This window comes from Ictalurus furcatus, chromosome 7 (assembly GCF_023375685.1).
Source record: "Ictalurus furcatus strain D&B chromosome 7, Billie_1.0, whole genome shotgun sequence".
NCBI lineage: Eukaryota > Metazoa > Chordata > Actinopteri > Siluriformes > Ictaluridae > Ictalurus > Ictalurus furcatus.
This window is the reverse complement of record NC_071261.1, coordinates 33,787,915-33,812,591: the sequence shown is the minus strand read 5'-3', so window position 1 is coordinate 33,812,591 and position 24,677 is coordinate 33,787,915. Positions and strand designations below refer to the sequence as shown.

General features: G+C 40.6%; 1 protein-coding gene across 1 annotated transcript; it reads left to right on the top strand.

The window, feature by feature from the left end:
- Window positions 1–18,640: 18,640 nt before the first annotated feature.
- On the top strand, window positions 18,641–21,716 carry LOC128610758 (formin-2-like). Its single transcript, XM_053630175.1, has 3 exons — window positions 18,641–18,701; window positions 20,567–20,734; window positions 20,929–21,716. Exons 1-3 carry the CDS (start codon window positions 18,641–18,643, stop codon window positions 21,714–21,716), a joined length of 1,017 nt encoding a protein of 338 aa, XP_053486150.1.
- Window positions 21,717–24,677: the final 2,961 nt, after the last annotated feature.

Here is a 24,677-nt window from a genome sequence, read left to right as displayed (position 1 = left end):
CAAATGAGGAACTGACTGTTTTCAAACTAGACATTCTGCCTTTGAATTGAATAAATACAGTTTAAAAATCATATTGCCAAACTTTAAAAAATTTCCTCTTGTCTGTGTGCCACTGCCTGGAGCTCTCCATAATCACCTGTTCCACTGAGTGTCGCAAAGCCCGCTGGCCTTGGAGTACGCATGTACATCAAATAAAAAAGTCAAATTCACTTCTATTCTCTACATTTAATTTCAATTGACATTCTTTTTAGCTCAAAAATTAAACAAAAAAACATTGTGTTAAATGTTAAGTTAGAAATGAAGATCTGCGTAAATGGCACTTTTTTGCCCTAGTTTGGGCACCTCTGCTCTAGACTGTCAGTACACCCATTTATTGGGCAGTGGTGGCTCTGGGTTACTGATCAGAAGGTCGGGGTTCAAACCGCAGCACTGCGAAGATGCCACTGTTGGCTTCTTGAGCAAGGCCCTTAACCCTCTCTGCTCCAGGGGGCGCTGTATCATGGCTGACCCTGCGCTCTGACCCCAACCTCCTGGCATGGTGGGGTATACGATGAAAAGAGCTTCACTGTTCTGTATATGATCAATGAAGACCATCTGTCCATTTGTCTGTCCAGCCATGGGAATGTCTTCAGGACAGAGGAGTTCATGCTTTGTGGTTGCTTGGTAACATAACAAGCTGTTTGTTTGTTTTTTGTCTACTCGAACACTTCTACAGTTCAACGCTGTTCTGAACATTTGTCCAAATCACGGCATGTTTATTTAAATTCAATACACGTTAAATAAAAGAGAAAGGAATACACACCTGCCTGTGGACAGGAACGTGCTGATCATTCTGATCTAATCTAATCTCTCGCCATACTTTAACAGCCTCGACACTTTTCTCATCTCAGGCGTTCCACAGTGATGGTAAGTGTTTAGGGTTCACGAGAGTAAAGAAGTTTTTGTGCTGCAGAAGAAAGTAACTGTTTCCTGTGACGAGGCCCAAGGCTGAGAGTGAGAGAGAAACGAGAGAGAGAGAGAAAGACACTGGAGAGCGGGTCCTCCATTTTCTCCCTTAAGATCTCTGCTCTTTGATGATGAGCTGAAAGGTTCCACCTGTGATCGTCAGAAAAAATTATTCATCACCTGTCTCTTCAGGCAGAGAGGATGGCGAGGATGGCGAGGAAGGCGAGGAGGAGGATGAGACGGAGAAAAAGAAGAGGATTCGGTACAAAAAGCAGGATGTGATATTCTCCCCGAAGGAGCACTTCAACAAACATGAAGACGCTCGGCATAAAGCAAAATCCACTCCACATGCCGAAAACATACCACTGATCTGATCTAATCTAATTTAATCTAATCACAGAATAACGGGATATCCATTACACACTCTGAAAGCATACTACTGATCTAATCTAGTCTAATCAAATCTAATCCATTCACAAAATATCGGGATATTCATTACACACTCTGAAAGCATACTACTGATCTAATCTAGTCTAATCGAATCTAATCCCTTCACAGAATGACGGGATATGCATTACACACTCTGAAAGCATACTACTGATCTAATCTAGTCTAATCGAATCTAATCCCTTCACAGAATATCGGGATATCCATTACACATTCAGAAAACATACCAATAATCTGATCTAATCTAATCACAGGATAATGGGAAATCCATTACACACTCTAAAATCCTAAAACTGATTTGATGTAGTCTGATCTGGTCCAACACAAAACCCATTACACACTCTAAAAACATAGCACTGATATGATCTGAGCTAATTGCAGTATTATGCAAAATCCATTACCCACTCTGAAAACACACCACTAATCTAATCTGTTCTGATCTAAACTAATCTAATCTGAGCTAATCTAATTTAATTTTCTCATAGAATAACATCAAATCCATTACACACTCTGAAAGCATAATACTAATCCACTGTAATCTAATCTAATCACAGAATAACAAAAAATCTTCTACACACTCTGAAAATATACCACTAATCTAGTCTGTTCTGATACAACCTAATCTAATCCGATGCAATCTAATCTAATCTAATTAATTTTTCTCACAGAATAACATAAACTCCATTACACATTCTGAAAACATAATACTAATTCACTCTAATGTAGTCTAATCACAGAATAACGCAAAATCCACTACTCACTCTGAAAACATACCACTAATCTAGTCTGTTCTGAGCAAACTTAATCTAATCCGATCTAATCTAATCTAATCTAATAACAGAATGATGTGAAATCTATCACATACTCTGATTTAGTAACGCTCATTGTTATACGCATATAATCTACACATATGAAACATACTAATACACGACTAATCTTATCTAATCCAATTTAACATACCATTGATCTAATCTAATCTAATCTACAGTCCCCTCATAATGTATTGGAAAGGCAAGGCCAATTGTTTTGTTTTTGTTATACACCAAAGACATTTGGGTTTGAGATCAAAAGATGAATATGGCATGATAGATCAGAATTTCAGCTTTCATTTCCTGATATTTATATCTAGATGTGGGGGAGGCGACGTATCACTCTGAGCTCTGACCCCAACTTCATAACAAGCTGGGATGCGAGAAGAAAAGAATTACACTGTGATGTAATGTATATGTGACAAATAAAGGCTTCTTCTTAGACATGTTAAACAACTTACAGTTTTTCTCAGTCGCTTTGGTACATTTCTCGTACCGTCATCCTTAATATTTGCAAACCAGTAAGTGCATTTCTCAAAACAATTTGTACAAACAGCACCACAAAATGGATTTTATAAATGAACTTTAGTTCATCATTCTCATCCATATCACGACAGATATCTTCCCTTGCAATGCAACGTGGATGAAAGCTTTTGGAATGTCTTATCCAGCCCTCTGTAGGCGTCTGCTGAAATGTCCTCACGTGCTGCATCCATGGCAGTCAGCAGGATCATCTGAGTATGTGGCTGGCAATCATAGTCCTTCCACCTCCATGCTGAGTAGAACTCCTCAATTGGGTTAAGGAATAGGGAATAAGGTAGGAGGAATTCCATCAGCATCCTGTAGTAGTTCACAAACCACTGCAAGATGGTGTTTGAGCGTTGGAAACACATTATCCCAAATCACCACATACTTTGGTAAATCATCTCAAAATCATCAGGGATGAGAGCTCTGTAGACTAGAGGGTCTCTAAGAAGGTGAGGAGATGCTGTATGTTGTACGGCCCTATAAGGGGAATACGAGTTAGCATTCTGTGCGCTGAAATAGCAGCACACATCGTGATATTCCCTCCCTGTCAGCCTGGAAAATCAACAGTAGATGACATTTCGGCCACATCTTCTGCTTTTGGTCAGGTTGAAGCCAGGCTTATCCACGTATATGAAGTTGTGAGATGGTTCATATTTCTCCAATTCCACTATATCCCAGAACATACTAAATTGGTTTTATGAATGACACGCATTTTCATTTTGGATAAGATACAGTTACATCAAATTTATACATATTGTTCATGTTCTTTCTTTCCTAAAGCCATGGAAAATGTGTGCAGGTCATGCTTACTGTACTATATATCACTATAAAATATTGTTGTAACGTAGTTACTGTATGCACATGGATGTTTTACCTGTTTTACGGTACAGCTGTTTCAGCACCCTGTCGATAGTTGAGATGCTAACAGATTGGATGTTTTCAAAAAGACATTGTTGTCTTCTATAATGGCATTCTGTATCTCCATTAGTCTAATCTCATTGTTTGCTTTGATCATGGTGTAAATAGCCTCCTCCTGTTGAGGTGTGAAAAGAGGTCCTCCGCGACCCATGTGAGGTAATCTTGCAGTCCTATGTGGGGGAAAATGCAGTAATGCAAAACACACGATTTTTCATATGAAAAAAGTACACACACACACACACACACACATATATATTTTAAAAAAATACACACGTGTGTGTTTGTCGTGCAGTACGTATCTGTATACAGTATATTTGCCGTATGCCGTAAGTAGACTACTGTAATATGAAGCATTAGAGTAAGTATACAGTATAGCAGTACACTGCACATTGGTAGACATACATGTTCTCTCTATAAAACGTTTGAATTATTGAGGACATGGTCGATCGCCCAATATTCGGCTGCACCCTTTGACCCACCTCAGCCATTGTAAGGCCATGATTGACAAAATGGTCCACAATTGTGGCCCTTATCTGATATACGCTTATGTCCTTGGCCTTGTCTGCCTCTTCCTCTGTTTTGCCTCCGTACCCTTCCACCACGCGTCCTTACTCCTCCTCTTCTTCCTCTCGGCTGTTGACTCTGTTCATTTCCCGGTGGTTCATCCATTGTCAGAAGTGAAGTGAAGGTTCATGAGATGCACCTTTGAGCTGTTTTAGAGAACTGGTTGATCATTGGTTGATTGGCTTTACATTCCCTTCATTAGTGAAAGTCAGGATTCACCTGCACGACTCATCAATTCAGGGCACGTTTAAGTCTAATAGAAATGTGTAAAAAAAATACGCTTGAGAGTTTATGACAACTAGTTCAACCATTTTGCTTTTAATAACTTATGCAAGGAACTAATGTAAACTAGATGTTTTGAGGGGTAAGACTATTCCATATCATACATTTTGATCAACATGACAATCAATTGCATGAACGTACCAAAGCATTTGCAATTTGTTCAAAAGAATGAGAAATGGCTTTTATGATGTGCACAAGGGACTAGATGATGTGGAGTAGTTTTGAGAAAAACATTGCACGTTTGGTGGCAGACTGCCCAATTTTTGGTTAAGGTATTAGAACAGATCATCTTAAAGTAAGCAACGTTTAATATTTAGTTGCCTATCCCTTGTTGGAATAACTGCATCAAGCCGCCAACGCATTGGCCACCAAACTGTTGCTGTGTTGATTCCAGTACTTTCAGAGTATCTATCTATCTACACTTTAATTCAGACGGACTCCAATTATAAACATGAATATACAGTGAACAGAAATTAGATCAAAGTTAGATTAAGATCCCCATTAAAATAAATATTCCGCATGAATGCTGCTCCTGTGTGTAAGTGCACTGCCCTCTGCTGGAGGTGTTGAGATTACCCACAATTCCCAACAGTTACACTGGGCTAGGATTAAATCTCTGCCTGCGTCCCAATTGACATGTTTTTACTCAGTGTTATGTACTGTTTTTGTGAAGAAATAGTGCATACTTTTGAGTGTGTATTAAAAGAGTATGCGAGTACTGGGACATACTAACACGTCATGCAAGGGAAGAGAGCGCTGTTGCCTAGTTAGGCACAGTCACATTTCAGCTTTTTTTCATTCATTATACCTTATATCATTTATATTATATAGTTTCATTCACCATTCCCCTGATTTATTTTTCCACATTTCGTTCACACCGCTCTAAAATTCATCCTTGAATTCGGCAAAGTATACAGTCACAAAGCCCCGCCTCTTCCCGTGCAAGGAGTTGTGGGAAATATTAGCTGAAGAAGTGGCCACAGATCCACACCAGAAATAGTAGAGCATCCGGGTACCTTTGATACTCATTTCAACATGCTACCGTTTGGGACACAATAATTCTCATCTCAGACACTGTTTAGTGTGGACAGTATGCCAGTTGGGACGTAGGGTGTGTCTTTGAGTTGGGGGTGTGGTTTTAACAGAGACATTGTCACAGTGTTCACATTATTGTGTACTTTATGGATTATACATACTGTTAACATCTGATAAACACTGTGTGTGTGTGTGTGTGTGTGTGTGTGTGTGTGTGTGTGTGTGTGTGTGTGCGTGCACGTGTGTGTGCGTGTGTGTGTTCTGCCACTGGGTGTCGCCATAGTACACATTACATTACATTACCACACCCACACACACCATCGTTGATCACTACAGTGGAATGAAGTTTTATAAACAACAGAATAATAAAAAATAATATTGTTTATTCTATGTACCAGAGTCATATCACCCTGCAGCTCTCGCCTGGTTTCTCACTGAAGCTAAGCAGGGTTGAGTCTGGTCAGTACCTGGATGGGAGACCACCTGTGGAAGACTAAGGTTGCTGCTGGAAGTGGGATTAGTGAGGCCAGCAGGGGGCGCTCACCCTGTGGTCTGTGTGGGGTCTAATGCCCCAGTATAGTGACTGGGATGCTATACTGTAAAAACAGCACCGTATTTCAGATGAGACTTTAAACGGAGGTCCTGACTCTCTGTGGTCATTAAATATCCCAAGACACTTATGGTAAACAGTAGTGGTATAACCCTGGGGTCCTGCCCAAATCCCCCCATTGACCCCATCACCCCCTAATAATCTCCCTCTCTGAACTGGCTACATCACTCTCTCCTCTCCACTAATAGCTGGTGTGTGGTGGGAGTTCTGGAGCAATATGGCTGCTGTTGCATCGTCCAGGTGGAGGGTACACACTAGTGTTGGTTGAGGAGATTTATATATAAATATTCTACTATTGCTGTATATCACACTGCCATTCACTTAGTGGGACTATTTACTGAGAGAGAGACACACTGACTGAGAGAGAGACAGGCAGGCTGAGAGAGAGACAGACAGACTGATAGTAAGATTGTTGAGCTCAATCTTTAAACATAAAATGGTACCGTCTGTCTCTGTGTGTCTGTCTGTCTGTCTCTGTGTTCCTATGTTTCTGTCTGTCTGTCTCTGTGTTTGTGTTTGTCTGTCTCTGTGTTTGTATTTGTCTGTCGGTCTGTCTTTGTGTTTGTGTCTGTCTGTCTGTCTGTCTCTGTGTTTGTGTCTGTTTGTCTGTCTTTGTGTTTGTGTCTGTCTGTCTGTCTCTGTGCTTGTGTCTGTCTGTCTGTCTCTGTATGTTTTCTTTCTTTTTCTTTTTTCGTCTTTTTACTTTTTTCTTTATATTGGAATAAAGAATTTAATTATTTATGTTTATTTTTTTATTTATCTCCTCAACCACTTCTCCATTTTTCTATCACTGTTTTCTTCCTTTTGTGTATTTTGTATGTAATATTTCTATGATAATAAAGCAGTATTTATTTATATAATGTGCTCACTAAATAGTTTTAGATCTTCAAACAAAACACATCAACCAAAAGCAACCTGAGTAAACACACAATACAGTTTTTATTTATCTATTTTCTTTATTGAAGCAAATAAAAGTTATCCAACACCTATCGCCCATGTGAAAAACTAATTGCCCCCTTAAATTTAAAATCTGGTTGTGCCACCTTTAGCATCAATAACTGCAACCAAACACTTCAGATAACTGGAGATCAGTCTTTCACTTACTTCTAGGACTAGGATTTACTCGTACGCTTTGGATCACTGTCTTGCTGCATAATCCAGTTGTGCTTGAACTTCAGCTTATGGACTGAAGACCGGATATTCTCCTTTAGGATTTTCTGGTAGAGAGCAGAATTCATGTTTCCCTCAATTATTACAATTTGCCTAGATCCTGAAGCAGTAAAGCATCCCCACACCATCACACTCCCTCCACCATGTTTGACCGTAGGTATGATGTTCTTTTTGTGGAATTCTGTGTTTGGTTTACGCCAGATGTAACGAGACTCCTGTCTTCCAAACAGTTCCACTTTCACCTCATCAGTCCACAGAACATTCTCCCAAAAGGTTTGAGGATCATCAAGGTGTGTTTTGGTGAAATTCAGACGAGTGTTAATGTTCTTCTGGGTTAGCAGTGGTTTTCACCTCACCACTCTTCCAGGGATCCATTTTCCCCCAGTGTGTTTCTGATAGTGGAGTCATGAACAGTGACCTTTATTGATGTAAGAGAGGCCTGTAGGTCCTTTGATGTTGTCCTTGGCTCTTTTGTGACTTCCTGGATGAGTCGTTGCTGTGCTCTTGGAGGAATTTTGGAAGGTCGGACACTTCTGGGAAGGTTCACTACTGAGCCGAGTTTTTCCATTTGGAGATCACGGCTCTCACTGTGGTTCTTTGGAGTCCCAGAGCCTTTGAAATATCTTTGTAGCCCTTCACAGACTGATGTATGAATTTGTATGAATGGATGTATGAATGAATCAATTTTGCCATAGTGTGTTATTGAGTAAGACCTTTTAACCAACTTCATGCTGTTGAAAAAGTTCTATTTAAGTGTTGATGTGATTGAACAGGGTTTGCAGTAATCAGGCCTGGTTGTGTCTAGTCCAGCTGAACCCCGTTATTAATGCAGTTTCATAGATTTGGGGAATTAGTAACTACAGGGGCGAATACATTTTCACACAGGCCCAGTTGGTATTGGAAAACTTTCTTGCTTGAGTTCCAGAGAATCAGTTTTAACTTTTAGTGAAAGTTATGTAATTTAGTCATGAACAGAACAGACATTTTTACTCTACACACACACACACACACGCACGCACGCACACACACACACACACGCACACACACACACACACACACGCACACACGCATACCTTTTTAACACATCACAGATTAAAGAGCGAGGATGAAAGTGCCGACATTTTCTTCCTGTGGGTGGTTCAACATGAACACACACTCTCTCTCTCTCTCTCACACACACACACACACAAACACACAAAGATAAAACCTATTTTTCAGGAAGCCTGTTAGTCGGATGTAGGCTTTTATAATTGTATCTGATGTGAAGTGATGTGTGGCGTAAATTTACACATAATTTTCCTAAAGAAAAGATAAAGGAGTCTAATGGTTACACACACGATCACACACACACACACACACACACGCACACACACATATATACACACACACATTGATTATTTTCCTCTAACAGCACGTGTTTTATTCCTCTGACTCCGCAGTTAGAGTTACAGCTCTTTAAGTGGAGCGTCTGCTGTACAAGTCCCCGTTAATAAGCTGTTACTATAGAAACGATAAGGTATTAGTACGAATCCATTAATAGAAAGCTGTGATGTAAACAGAGTTTCAGTAGTTTATGGGCCACTCAGTGCATCACAGATCAATGCAGCATTATACACTGAGACGTAAAGAAGAAAGAAATCATCTGTAATCAGACGAGGCATCGTCTATCTCAGTGAGCACTTCCACTGAAGAACCAAGAGCAACCTGCAGCTCATTTCCTCTCATCAGGGCTCTGTGCTAAAGTAAACGTTTTACTGCATCAGCGTTTGGCAGGAACGCGTCTGTCCTGATTACTATTCTGTGAGTAAAAGTGTGTCCCATTCACTCTGCCTGGAGACAGACAGCAAACAGGAAACTCCGGACCCCCATGAAAACAAGGCTGGACGTTTTACTGCGCCACTGAAAAGATGTTTCTTGGCAGAGCACCTGCTCGGGGTGATGAGCACAAACATCTCCATCACTGTATCCGCAGGAAGAGACACTCGGAAAGGAAGAGTCGTAAACATCTTTTTTAGCTCTTTTACAGGTTGTTACTTTATCTCATGGGGTTGGGTGTAAAATAAAGTTTCCTGGCTCTCCTGCTGCTCTGAGTCTCACACTGTTTTCATCCATCTGACACCAAAATCATCACCGGGATTACGCTCATGACTCTTCCTTTATCTGGGTTTGAAATATACCGATTCTGTCTGTAATTACTGAAGAAACATTAAAGAATATACAACACACTGTTATGACGTTTTTGTGTTATAAGTTTGAATACTGGTGTTCAATTTTCCTAAGCTGAACCAAACTGAGATCTGGATTAAATGTACTGGAGGACCAGAGGAGATCTACAATCATAAACATCAAACCAAGCAACATGTAGCAAGTCTTTCTAACGATGGCTTTTCTTCAGTAAAAAAAAACAAAAAAAACAACAAATTTTCTTCAGAAATAAATGATACTGCAGGATTCACCCTCATAAAATGTAGAACTCCTATGTGGTCTTTGGGTGGTCCCTCCCTCCCTGAGGAAACCCTTAAACATTCTTAAAGATGTAGAGCCCTACAACATGGTGTTTCTCTAACCAAGTAGATGTTCCAAGTAGAACATTTTTTAGGAGTCTGAGAACCTTAAATTATCAGATGAACCCTTAAAGAACCTTAAAGACTGTACCAAGATAGTTAAATGTTAAACTCCTGACAGGTTCTAGGTATTTAGAAAAATAATGAGCAATAATTTGTATGTACGGCACACTTTCCCAGTTTATACACACACTCTTCAAAGAAAGGGTTCTCTGAATAGGTAAGTCCTGTATCAATCCACCAGTTCCTCTGATGAAAATATACCCCTGAGAATAACTTTAGGTGAGCTTTACCAGAGCTGATTGTAGCTCCTGGTACATTGAGATGCATTACCTTTGGTGAATTAGCTACAAAGGTTCAAAGAGTTACTTTAGGTGCATTTTCACCATAAGAAACAGGGCCGATTGTAGTTCCTGGTCCATAGAAAAGTAGATGGGGCAAGAACTAAAAATGTTCCAGGAACAGCTCAGGAACTACAATAAGCTCTGGTTCCTCTGGTGAAAAGATACCAGAGAGAGCACATTTAGGTACATTTTCATCAGAGGAACTTTTTGGGCTGGTTGTAGTTTCTGGCCCAAAGACATGCATTTGGTGCAGTAACAAAAAACTTCCATGAACTTCAGTTGAGGAACTACAATTGGCCCTGGTTCCTTTGGTGAAAAGGTTCCTGAGAGAGTTACTTTTGGTGTGTTTCCCCAGAAAAACAAGGGTCGATTGTAACTCCTTCTCCACAGAAAAATGTTATCCTTGTAGCAGGAACTAAAAATGTTCCAAGAACTTCAGTCCAGGAACTACAGTTGGCCCTGGTTCCTTTGGTAAAAAGATTTCTGAAAGAGTAGGTATGCATTCACCAGAGGAACCAGGTCTGATTGTAGTTCCTGCTCCACAGAAAAGTATTGTCTTTAGTGCACCAAATAAAAAGGTTCCAGGAAGGTTTCCAGGTGAAAAGACACCCAAAAGAGTAACATTCATGGAAAGGTATGAAAATAAAAATGGAAAAAAAAGACACACATGAGCTACTCCATTGCCACAGCTTAGAGTGATATCATTGCAGTTCATCTCTTTTCACCAGAGAAACCAAGGTCAATTTTAGTTCCTGGGCTGAAATTTCTGGAACGTTTTTATTTCTATAAATATAATACTTTCTATGGACCAGGAACTTCAATCAGCCCTGGTTCCTCTGGTGAAAAAGTTCCTAAAGTTACTCACACAGAGCTCCTTTCTCCGTTTTGGCACAACGGCCTCTCTTTCTTTATCTCTCTTGCTCTCTTTTCTTTTATCCCTCCTCACCCCCCGTCCTCTGGGAATTTCTCACCGACTGGTGCTGAGAGACGTCTCCTGCTGTTTAAATCTCCTGCTGAGCGCCGTCACTTCAGAGAACTCACAGACGTGTGGGAGAAACAGAAACAATCAAATGGTTTACTTCAAGAAGAAAGCGATTGGCACAGTGGCAGCGGAGGTTAAATCCCGGGACCACTGGAGAACCGCTGTCAGATCAGATATGAATCCTTATTTTCATTTATTAGTGTTAATAGAGACACAATAATTCGTACTCCATCCCCCAATGTTCTGCTGTAGGACTTCTAAAGCATCTCAAGTAACATTTATTTTTTTACAAAAAAATGTGTATTTATGCATATTGCGGATGTTTACGTCTCATGTGTGTGTCTTGAGTGTGTATCTATGTACTGGGAGAATAATACAGGAACCTCATGGAGCACTATAATATATATATATATATATATATATATATATATATATATATATATATATATATATATATATATATATATATAAAGAATAATAAGGGGCTTAAAGTAGAACCATAGAATGTCATAATGCATTTTTAGAGTACAGAATGTTAATTCGAACACTTCGTACGTAATTGTGCCTCGTGTGTGTATCCAATGACCGCTTTATATTTTATTTTATTCTATCCTAATTGACATTTTTGATCTTGAGTAAGTATTCCTGGGTGTTTTCTGCTCGAGTGTGTCTCTGCACACTGAAAGCGCTTCAGTATCTTTGTGTGTGTGTGTGTGTGTGTGTGTGTGTGTGTGTGTGTATGTGTGCGTGTAAAGTCAGTAGCCCATTGTTCAGGAGGATCCCGTTGGCAGCAGGACTCTTGGAGACATGAGACTAATGGGGCATTTCCTGATTTCAAACCTACAGATACTGCGCATTCACATCCAGTCACACAACGCCCATTTAATCTCACACACAATGGCTTTGGATACACACACACACACACACACACACACACATACACACATGCAAAAATACTGAGATACAGCTAAGAGATGTTCAGAAATTCTCTTCTGAATCTGACGGAGCTGATGAGTGTAGATGTGTATCATCACTGTACCGTCCCCTCTGAAAGTACTGGAACAACATGGCCAAAGCTATTGTTTTTGTTACACACTGAAGACATTTGGGTTTGATATCAAAAGATGGATACGAGACGACAGATCAGAATTTCAGCTTCCATTTCCTGGTATTTACATCTAGACGTGTTACACAACTTAGAACATAGAACCTTTTTTATCAAACCACCCAATTTCTAGGTGAGCAAAAGTATAGGAACATATAAGTCTTGAATAAATGGAAGGAAAAAACATTTGCATAAGTACTTGCAATACTTGCAATAACTGCATCAAGCCTGGTTCATCCTTTTTAACAACAAACGCAGCCTTCACAGGCGAAACCCAGGGCTCAAACGAGAGTGGACATTTAGAGCGATTAATTCTTTAAACACTCAATCTAACACACCTGTGTAACATTAAACACCTGTCAGGTGCATGTTCCAGTATTTTTGATCACTTGACAAAATGGATGAGTTCCAACACAAAGTGCCGTGTTCTAAGTTGTTTAACACGTCTAGATGTAAATATGAGGAAATGAAAGCTGAAGTTCTGATCTATCGTCTCATATCTGTCTTTTGATCATTTGGGATGACTTCAATGTGTAGCGAAAAGGATAGAATTGGCATTGCTGTCCCAGTACTTTCGACGGGACCGTAGGTGAGTGTAGTTGTGTCTCAGGTAGGAACAAAGGAAAACGTGCAGCAGAAAGAGTGAATAAATAGACAGTGACAAATAAGTAAATTATAGTAAAAAAAAAAAAAACAATTAAAAAAGAAAGAAAGGAAGAAAAAGAAAAAAAGAAAGAAAGAAAAAAGAAAGAGAGAAAGAAAGAAAAAAGAAAGAAAGAAAGAAAGAAAGAAAAAAGAGAGAAAGAAAGAAAGAAAAAGGAAAGAAAGAAGGGAAGTAAGAAAGGAAGGAAAACAAACAGCACTCGAAAAGTGGAGAAACTGATATAAATAATAGTGTTTGATTTTAATAGAAAGAAATGAGGAAAAGAAAGAAAGGTGGAAGAACGAAAGAAAGAAAGAAAGAAAGAAAGATAAAAAAATAGACAGAGAGAAAGAAAGTGATGAATAAATGTAAAAGGAATAAAATATGAACTGTAATGTCATATAAATGAAAATTCCTGTACAACACCTCGCAGGTAAAGTGTTCGCTTCACACGGTGCTGATTGTCCCACGTAAAACCCTCGAGGCAAGGTTTTCAGAAGCAAATATTTATTTTTGTGCCATAAAGGTCGTGTTATTGGCGACCCGAGTGCGCAGAAATGAGAAATAAGGAAGATGTAGGGCACAGATGTTGATTTAACCCCACTTCCTGTCATTGTGAGCTGAGAAAGCCTTTTTCTAAATCCAGCGCACGTTTACGGCTTTATTAGAATCAACCTGCGCTTTTATGGAAATAAATCACACACAAATGGCATGTTTTCTTTTTTAAATTAGTAGAACTGTTGTGTTTTGCCTTAAGTACAATCATGGAAATGTGCAGGAATGTAGTGGGCTTTTTCTACTGGACTGTACTGGGTCCTGCTGCAGCTGCCACTTCGCTGCTGACGCTGTGTGCACTGGATGCAACGTCACTCGGAGTTGGATGAGAACGTCCCTTAAGTCTTGCGAACAATTTTCTAAATGAATCGAGACCGTTTCCACTGATATACAAACGCTCTCATCTCGAAACACATGGTTAAAAGGAAAAGAGTCGCCTTTCCTCGTATTCTCTGCGATGCCGGACTGGCGACTGTCTTGGGCACAAAGCGCCTCCAGTCGATCCCCTAATTGCGTCGTCGGTTCGAGCGGCTCACCTTGAGACTCCTCCACCTCGGAGCCCACGAACTCCCTCGCGCTTGTTTGGGACACGAGCACACAATGGAGGGAAGCAGCTTCAGGACGGCTTCCTTCCTACCTAGGGCCCTTGACGTCTGCAGTGAGAGGAGTGAGCGCGATCCCAGGAGGCGACGTTGGTGAGAAGATCCTGTCCTTTACTGCTCGCTCCTGCTGACGATCATGAGAGCGGCTCGCAAAACATGCCAGTCGCGTGCGCCCGGCTTTGTATTGGCAGCATTTCTTTTGTGTTTTAATAATAATAATAATCCCTCATGAGGATGTGTCATAAGTGGAAGTTGTTGAGCATCATGGTTTCACAAAGTCATAAACATTCAGCCGGTAATAAAAATGCTGAAGATTAACGTTCGGCCAGTAACACCGTCAGGCCCGTAACCCTCAGCTATTTTGTCAGTTCACTCAGGTAAAATATGGGACTCTTTTAACCCAGTCCCGTCTTCAACTGGTCCAACTGGTCTCTGCCTCCCTTGCCTGGATTCCAGTTGACTGCAGAATAGAGTTCAAGGTTGTTGTTTGTGTTTAAAATCTCTGCATGGCTTGGCACTGAGTTTTACATCTCATCTCCTCTGTCTTTGTTTTTAGATCATCTAATCAGCTCCTTTTGACCGTTCCTTCTTCCAGACTCCTTTTGGAAGAAGTTCAAAGGTGACTGGGCCTTTCCGAATTCAATCTAACATCTACGATCTGTAGTGGTAGGTCTTCTGTTTTTGTCCTGTCTTTTACCTCAGAGTTTTATTCTTTTTAATGTTTTATCCTTTCTTTCATTGCTTAGATTTAACCTGTAAAAGCAGCTGTCTTTAAAATGTGCTTTATCAGTAAAGGTGCTAAATGTGCATGATAAATAAATAAATATATATAAAGGAAGATAAGTCTCTCAGTAATATGAAACAGAGAATTCATGTGTCAAGGTTATGCCAGAATCGGAACTTGACTACGTTTCCCATCAGACACTGCACCTCACTGGATCACATTTTGGTTAATGAGCACAATTATTAAGTCACATCTTACACCTCACTTATTGTCTAGCTTTGTCATTTATTGTTGTTTGTGGTCACGTTGTGCTATCATGGACAGTCATGAGCTTCATCCAGCCACGTGCCTCAAAATGTCTGGAGGGGATCTTTCATGCCATCGACCATCAGACTCTACAATGCCACAATACCCAGTACATCTCCTACTCCACTGACTCAGTCGCACAAACTCACACACACACACACACACACACACACACAAAACAGTTAATTGTCATTCCGCAGATACTGCATATGTATATAAATACCAAGGATATTGCTCTAGCACATGTACATACCCTCAAATCCTTTTTATTGTTTCTATTATTCCTATTGTATAAGTATTTATGAAAAGTCTTTTCTTTTCTTTTCTTTTCTTTTACTCGTCCTACATGTGCTGCTGTGTCACCTTGAATTTCCCTTATGGGGGGGGGGGGGGGGAGGTGTCAATAAAGGTACCTCTTATCTCTTATTTCTTATCGTCCTAGTCCATGCATGGGTTTTTTTGCCTTTAAACCATAGTTCATGTTTTGCTGTGTAAATTTTTCACTGTCCGTTTCGTTCGTTTCTTATTAAAATTGAAATTGCCTACACGTCCTGTAAAAAATCCCTGACATTATGGTTTAATTCTATACAAACTTCAAATTAAAATGTTGTTAGCCTAAGATCTATGCAAGTAATAAACAATTAAAATGTTTATTAGCTGTGTAGCTGTAATAGGAAAATAAACACCGGGGTGGGCTGAGGCACTGCTACCTGGAACAGCAGATACACACGTGTTTTATTCCTCTTACACCACAACAGTTTACCAACCATTACAATTTTTTTATTTATTAAAGAACGACGTCCCATACTTTTTATCCATTTATAGTTGGTTAATGTTAGTTCCTGTCCTGTTAACCCTGCTGTCTTACCTTATCGCAGTTTTACATTTACATTTACATTTATTCATTTAGCAGACGCTTTTATCCAAAGCAACTTACAAATGAGAAAAATACAAGCAAAGCGATATATCAAGCAGAGAACAATACAAGTAGTGCTACTGTACAAGATCCATTAACTGAGTTCCAGAAGAAGCAAAGTGCACAGAGTAGAGGTGTAAGTGCAATTTTTTTTTTTTTTTTTTTTTTTTTTTTTTTTTAGGGGTTGGTTAGGTGTTCACGGAAGAGGTGGGTCTTTAGCTGTTTTTTGAAGATGGTGAGAGATTCTGAGGTCCGGATTGAGGTTGGAAGTTCATTCCATCACTGAGGAACAGTTAGTGTGAAGGTTCTTGAAAGGGACCTTGAGCCACGCTGAGTAGGAACTACTAAGCGTCGGTCGCTAATCAATCGCAGATTGTGTTAGGGAACGTAAACCTTCAGGAGGTAGGAGGGTGCTGTTCCTCACAAAGTCTTGTAGGTGAGCATCAAGGTCTTGAACTTGATGCGGGCAGCTACAGGAAGCCAGTGGAGGGAGATGAAGAGGGCTGTGACATGGGTTCTCTTGGGCTGGTTGAAGACAAGGCGTGCTGCAGCATTCTGAATCACCTGAAGGGGTTTGATGGAGCTGCTGGGAGGCCTGAAAGCAGTGAGTTGCAGTAGTCCAGTTTTGAGATAACAAGAGCCTGGACTAGTATCTGTGTAGCCTGTTCGGTGAGGTAGGGTCGGATTTTCTTGATGTTGTACAGGATGAACCTACAGGACCTTGCAGTTGCTGAGATGTGGTCTGTAAAGGTCAAGCTGTCATCAAGAATCACCCCAAGGTTCCTGGCCGTCCTGGTTGGCTTGAGTGTGGTTGAGCTGAGCTGTACAGTGAGGTTGTGGTTGATCGAGGGACAGGCTGGGATGACGAGGAGCTCAGATTTTGCCAGGTTAAGCTTAAGATGGTGTTCGCTCATCCAGACCGAGATGTCCGACAGGCAAGCAGAGATGCGTGCAGAGACGGATGGATCGTCAGGCTGGAAGGACAAATAGAGCTGGGTGTCATCAACATAGCAATGATATGAGAAGCCATGAGACTCAATCACCTGCCCTAGAGATGTAGTGTAGATAGAAAAGAGCAGACTGACCCCTGTAGAATGCCAGTTGTGAGTTGCTGAGTTTCAGAAGATCCTTCCCTCCACAATACCTTGAAGGATCTGTCTGCGAGATAGGATTCCACCCAGCGCAGAACCGTTCCAGTGATGCCCAGGCTGGAGAGAGTTGATAGGAGGATCTGATGGTTCACAGTGTCGAAAGCAGCAGAGAGGTCAAGTAGGATGAGGACAGATGATCTAGAGGTTGCTCTTACTAGTCGTAAGGCTTCAGTGACTGAAAGCAGAGCAGAGCAGTCTCCGTGGAGTGGTTGCTTTTGAAGCCAGACTGCTTGGTGTCCAGGAGGTTGTTCTGTGTGAGAAAATTGGAGAGTTGATTAAAAACGGCTCTTTCAAGAGTTTTGGAAAGAAAAGGGAGGAGGGAAACAGGTCTGTAGTTGTCAACTACAGCAGGGTAGTATTAACAGTTTTAACAGTCGTTCCCTCCCTCCCTCTCTTTTTTTATCTCTCTCTTGAAGTTAAAGAGACAAAAAATAATGTGCAGAGTTTCCGAGAAACCGCAAAGAAGTGTAACCTCCTCGGTCCTGAAGATGCCGGAAAACTTAAAATTACGGCTTTACCTCTGACTGTTACACAACGCTGACACTGGAGACTCCTTCCTTACATGAAAATGTCACCATATCAACAATTACATGCGTTTCATTCATCCGTTTATGTGCTGCATCTGTGGTACAAGACCCCGCAAATGCTGTTATTATAGAAACGATAACGTGTTAAACGTGTCGATAAACGAGTGCATTAATATAAACCTGTCAGAGCCGCTCGTTTTGATGAAAATTCATCAATAACTTCTGAACAATCAGAATACATTCCCCACAGCATGGTTACATTCTGATTGGCCAGAAAGCGTTGATTCATTTTCTATCATCTATCGTTTTCTGTAAAAACCCTTTCAAATTTATTGAAAAATAAACATTCTGTCCATGAAGCATCATGTCCACGTGGACATGATTATTTATTTGTTTATTATGAGGTCACATGGGGTCAAATCTCATGTCCTTACCAATGCTACTGCCTAAATACTGGGAGAAATATGTTTAGAAAGACTTCAACAACCTCAGATTTGGAATTCCTATTGTCCCTAAACTAAATAAAATAAGTAAATAATAAATAATATATAATGAATAAGTAAGTGTAGGAGGATATGTAAATAAATCGTAAAGAAATCTGATATAAAATAAAACATGGATGAGAATTTATGGTCTGGTAATAGAATAAGGTTATATAAAGGGACAAAATAAAGGACAAATCAATAAAAACTGAATTATTCCATGGAGTTATCCATAAATCATCATTCAGCCCCATCAGACATCAGCAGAACATGTATCCCTGAACTATAGTGTCTAAAACTGGCACAACCTTGTGACCCTCCAAGGTTGAGGAAGACGTTTAAGGTGAACATTTTGTCTTTAACAGTCTCCGGCTACGAGCTCTATTGTTTCAGTTCGAAGGAAAATTCAGCAACTTCAAAGTGCACTAGGCATGAAGGGCACGAGAGGAAGGAAACCAGTTAAAGCCCATCACGTCAAGCAGTTGACCTCAGGTCAGTCGTAGGTCCAAAGCTCACGCTAATAAAACCTGCTAACAATAATGATTTTACACGTGCCCTTATGGGACAGGGTCAAAACAAGGGGATGTTTTTTTTCTATTTTGGGAAAACAAAATAAAATAAAATATTACGGGTGAAATCACATCATAGAATTTTTCCTTTATTCATTTACTTTATTTTTCACTTTTTATTCATTTTTATATGTGTGCATTTATTACAATTATATATTTATAATCAAAAACAGAATGCATCTTTCATCAGGAATCTAAAAACAATGCGATTTTTTACTTTATATTTTATACTTGCTATGACATCATAATGCTTGGTGTAGTTATGATATCACTTTATTTTAGCAACTCAAGCAACTAAAAATATACTACATTGTTTTTATACTTGTTAGGACATAATAACATTATTTTTTATGCTGCTATGACATCATAATTCTTTATTTTAGTTACTATGGCATCATAATACAAATTCTTTGTAGTCGTTACAACATCATGATCCTTGAGTTGTACTTGTTTTAACGACTCACATTGACTCTATGTGCTGCAGATTACTGTCACTACTGCTTTCTGTCCAATAAGTCCTAAAACCACACTGTATTCACCATCTAGTGATGGGACACTAGTAAAGGAACTTTATTTTAAATCATGTCTGAAAGCATGGTGTGGTATAGCCAACACACTCCTGAAATCCCATAATGCACTGTAGTTAGGGTTAGTGGCAACACCATGTAGCCTAAAGTGGACATAGAGGAAACATACGGCGTCTGGCTTGTAGGGAGTAGGGGGAAAGGGAGAAGGGAAAATGGAGAAGGGGAAAGGGAGTAGGGAGTAGGGAAAAGGGAGTAGAAAGTAGGGAGTAGGGAAAAGGGAGTAGGGGAAAGTGAGTAGGGAGTAATGAGAAGGGTGTAGGGAAAGGGAGTAGGGAGTATGGAAAAGGGAGGATGGAGAAGGAAGGATGGAGAAGGGAGTAAGGAAAGGGAGTAGGGAAAGGGAGTAGGGGAAGGGAGTAGGGAAAAGGGAGTCGGGAAAAGGGAGTAGGGAGTAATGAGAAGGGCGTAGGGAAAGGGAGCAGGGAGTATGGAAAAGGGAGTATGGAAAAGGGAGGATGGAGAAGGGAGAAGGGAAAGGGAGTAGGGAAAGGGAGTAGGGAGAAGGGAGTAGGGAGTAGGGAGTATGGAGAAGGGAGTAGGGAAAGGGAGAAGGGAGTAGGGAGTAGGGAGAAGGGAGTAGGCAGTAGGGAAAGGGAGTAGGGGGTAGGAAAAAGTATTATTTAATTAAAGAAAAATGTCCAGTTTGAGACAATATAATTTGACACTGATTTGAAAATTGATGAAATCTTAATAGAAAAGAAACCATTTTAAAGACAGAATTACAGGGTTTTTCTGTGGCCCATCTAACCCACTGAGCTGGCATGGGCCTGCTTTATCGTATATGAAACGGCGTCTCTCGGCAGTGCGGTCACGTGCCGCGACTGCTGTGTCCACATCCTACAACAATCCTAAGCCAATAAATAGCTCAGTGCTGCGTTACTGTATAGTTCCAGGACTCTGGAGATTTCTGCTAATGGAATGGTGCAGCTAACACACACACACACACACACACATACACACACACACCTCATTTCCTCACTAACAGGCCATTATTCAAAACTAACAGAAATGAATTTGTCAGGACATTTCCATTTCATAATGATCAGTCGTGACACTGTGATGTTTTCAGACAAATGTTGATAATTTACACCACAGCAATGTTGAATAACCCACAAAAATAACAGCAGCTCTAACAGTAGTGCAGCTGCAAGTCACAGGTTTATATTAATGCACTCATTATAATACCTTATCGTTTCTATAGTAACAGCTCATTCACAGGGTCGGCAGAGTGACAACGGCAAGGACTTTGTTACTCAACCTCCTGACCTCAGTAAGGATGTTATTGCTCCACTTCCTGACCCCTGCGAGGATGCTGCTGCTCCACCCTCTGACCCTAGTGAGGACATCATTGCTCCACCCCCTGACCCTGGTCAGAATATTATTGCTTCACCTGCTGATCCTGGCAAGAATGTTGTACTTCCACCTGCTGACCCACGAGGATGTTGTTGCTTCACCTTCTGACCCCATGAGGATGTTGTATCTCCACCTGCTGACCTTAGCAAGGATGTCATTTCACCTGATGACCCTAGCAAGGATATGTCATTTCACCTGCTGACCCTGGAGAGGATGTTGTCTTTCCACCTGCTGATCCTGGAGAGGACTTCATCACTCTACATTCTGACCCTGGTGAGGATGTTGTTGTTCCACCTGCTGACCCTGGTGAGGATGTTGTTCCTTCACCTGCTGACCCTGGTGAGGATGTTGTCCCTCCTCTTGCTGACCCTGGCAAGGATGTCATTTCTCCACCTGCTGACCCTGGTGAGAATGTTGTCATTTCAACTGCTGACCCTGGCAAGGATGTCATATCTCCACCTGCTGACCCTGGCAAGGATGTCATATCTCCACCTGCTGACCCTGGCAAGGATGTCATATCTCCACCTGCTGACCCTGGCAAGGATGTCATATCTCCACCTGCTGACCCTGGAGAGGACTTCCTCACTCCAACTTCTGACCCTGGTGAGGATGTTGACCCTGGTGAGGATGTTGTTGCTCCACCTGCTGACCCTGGTGAGGATGTTGTTGCTCCACTTGCTGACCCTGGTGAGGATGTTGACCCTGGTGAGGATGTTGACCTTGATGAGGATGTTGTTGCTCCACCTGCTGACCCTGGTGAGGATGTTGTTGCTCCACCTGCTGACCCTGGAGAGGACTTCCCCACTCCAACTTCTGACCCTGGTGAGGATGTTGACCCTGGTGAGGATGTTGTTGCTCCACCTGCTGTCCCTGGTGAGGATGTTGTTGCTCCACCTGCTGACCCTGGTGAGGATGTTGTTGCTCCACCTGCTGACCCTGGTAAGGATGTTGTTGCTCCCCCTCAAGGCCTTCAACAACTTACAGATGTTCTGCCCTAGGGACCAGGATTCAATTTTTAAATCTTTTTATTTTGTGAAGCAAAATGCCACTTCTAAAATTTGCAGCTATAGTCTCTGTCTTTCTCTGAGATCATCTGTCTGCCTCTGTATCTAATTTGTCCAAAATGAAAAAAATTAACCCAACAATTTGTTTTTATAATCACACCTTTGGAGTATTTTATTGCACACGTTCTTTACATTGTTGTGAGAATGAAAGTAGGGAACACGCGGTACCTCCTTGAGGAACATGTAAGGAACAGATGACTCACTGCTTTGGAAAACCGTTAAAGATGGAAAAGGTCAGCTAATGAGAATTCTTCTAAAGGAAGCATAGACCCTCAGGAGGAACAATGAGGCCCCTCTGTTCCAGAAACACTCGTTGATCCACCCTTATGCTTAAGGATAAAAATATTTTGGAGTGTTTTTAAGTTTGTTGCTAGAAAGTTCATCGTAAGCTTTCTGGTGCTACTACTCTGCGTTGCTCAAAAACAAATGCCATTTTTTCACACTGAACAAGAGCTGTGTAAAAAATATAAGGTCTATGTATATATACAGAATATTTTAGCACACTTGAAGGTGCATGGGGTTAGAAATGTTGTGCAAATTATAAAATCCAGCAACAGATTATCTTGAGTTAGAATTGTATTCAGTTTGAAATAAAGAAAATCCAATTAATATTTACCAATAAAATGACTTCTGAAAATTACATTAAAAAAAAATAAAAGTCAAAATTTCTTTTTATCCCCTGTGGTTTATTATTACAGACTATGGAACGATTGTAAAGGTCACATTAGTTCATGTTTTGCTACCACCAAAGAGAGCAGTTCCTTATAGCCGTGAGGTTAAAAGGTCAGTCTCAGCTCTATAAAGTTTGGAGCTCCTTCATTCTCAGCCTGAGCTCATGAAGAGCTTCAGAAAAAAAAAAAACTAAGCGATTATAGATATTCTCAGAAGAATCTAAGAGCGCACATTACTGCAGGATTTTTGGGGAGGGTTTATGATGAAAAGTGAAACATCTCGCCCATGAACCCGGCCGAACTCTCAGCCAAACAAAATAAACACTTCACAGTTTCACAGCTCTTCGGTCATAGAGATGCGTTTTGCTTACATCCGTCTTAGAGAGGATTTTACCCAACATTATAAGATCGCTCAGGTGATTTGTTTCCTGTAACAGCAGCTCTGACAGTAGTGCATCACGCGTTCTATCTAATACCTTATCGTTTCCATAGCAACAGATGGCTCGCAGGGACGTGTACGTGTACGGACGCTCCTCTAATAATAAAAACGGGCGTGATCGTTGATATGGTGAAGTTTTCTGTGAGAAGATGTTTACGTAACATTTATGGAAGGAGTCCCTAGGAGCTATAACTTGAACTTTCCGACATCTTCAGGACGGAGGCGTTTACGCTTCTCCGGGGTTCCTCGGTAACACGACAAGCTGCAATTGTTTTTATTGTCTTGTTAACTTCAAGAAAGAGACAAAAAGAGAGGGCTGGTGAGGGAACGAGTGTTTATAGCTGCTGTGATGTACGTGAGAAAAGGAACTAACTTCTACAGCATTAAATAAATATGACTATAAATGGATAAAAATGTAACTATGACGTGTTGTTTTTTCAATAATCGTAATCACTGATCAATCGCTGTGGTAGAAGGGGAATAAAACACACGGGGATTCATGGCTTCATCACACCACCCTGTCGTGGATTATTTTCCTACAGCAGCATGACTCGCCGTGTTTTATTCCTTACTTAGAGTACGTTTTAAGTTTAAAGGGGAAACTCCGTGTTCTTGGGTTACTTCGGATGAATAAGACGCAGCCTTCTTTCCTGAAAGCTGTACATTAAGTTCCAGGATGAAGCTCCAGATCTCCTCCTGTAATTCATCACAGCTTATCAGTGATGATACGAGAACAGATTACACTGATGTATGGAGTGTGTTAGAAAATCATCACCGAGGGAAAATATATTGGGAACCATTAAAGAAAAACGCCTTCAGTGCCAGGTTCGTCTCTCTGTCGGCCTCTGCTCTCAGCAGGTCATTAAGCCGTACACTCTGGGGTCACGTCGCAGGAATGCATAGTAGCTTAACGCTAATCGCTTACGTAAGCTCCTGTATAGGCTACGGCAGCAGCTCACACACATCTCAGACGTTTGTGGAGTGAAAAATGACATTTCAGTGCTTCGTGGCAGGATGACAAATTCACTGCACAAGAGCAAGAGTCACAAATGAATGTGTTCTTTTCAAATGAGTCAATTTGCACCCGTGAAAGAATCATGATGTCAGAGTGCACTGGACGTGTAACGTGGCAGCACTCTTTTTGTACAACACAAATCGCACGACACTAATCGTGCTCGGTTTCGGTTCAGTTTTGAGTTAATCTGATTTTACTTAGAGTTCAATTCTTTAGAGTCTCGAGTCGTTTAAGTTCATTTAGCTAAATGATTCATTCAGATTCATTCATTTATATGGTTTGTCCAGAATACAAACTAGAATTACAGTCAACAGGCAAAACCACAAATTAGCATTACAAACTCGTAATGTTTACTGCTAGTGATAGCTATTTGGCTAACATAAACTAACCGGACAGGATTCCTCAGACATCTTTACATTTTCTTAATGCTTGCCAGCTAGCTAACATTATCTTACCTGTCTATAAAGTATAATCATAGTCGATACATTTTCATCTTTGCTATTAGCACTAACTTGTTGCCTAAAATACACTAGCTTAAGAATTTCTGAAAGAATTTTCTGAGAGAAGTCATAACCTTTACTGATAAGGCTAGCTTTTAGCCAAACTACAAGCTTATTCCCTGACAGGATTCCTGTGAATGGTTTGAAGTTAGAAATGTTCAAGTTTTCCTAATTCTAGCCAGGTAGCTAACGTATTATTAGTGTGTTGCCTAACGTAAGCCAGCTTCAAGTTTTCCGAGAGAGTTTTTAAGACATATTTATAAGTGTTTA

Coding starts and splice junctions, on each gene's coding strand:
- LOC128610758 (XM_053630175.1), top strand. CDS start 18,641: ATGAAGGGCACGAGAGGAAGGAAACCAGTTAAAGCCCATCACGTCAAG. Junction 18,702..20,566: donor CGTCAAGCAGTTGACCTCAG/GTCAGTCGTAGG, acceptor TCGTTTCTATAG/TAACAGCTCATTCACAGGGT. Junction 20,735..20,928: donor TGCTCCACCCCCTGACCCTG/GTCAGAATATTA, acceptor CTGACCCTGGAG/AGGATGTTGTCTTTCCACCT.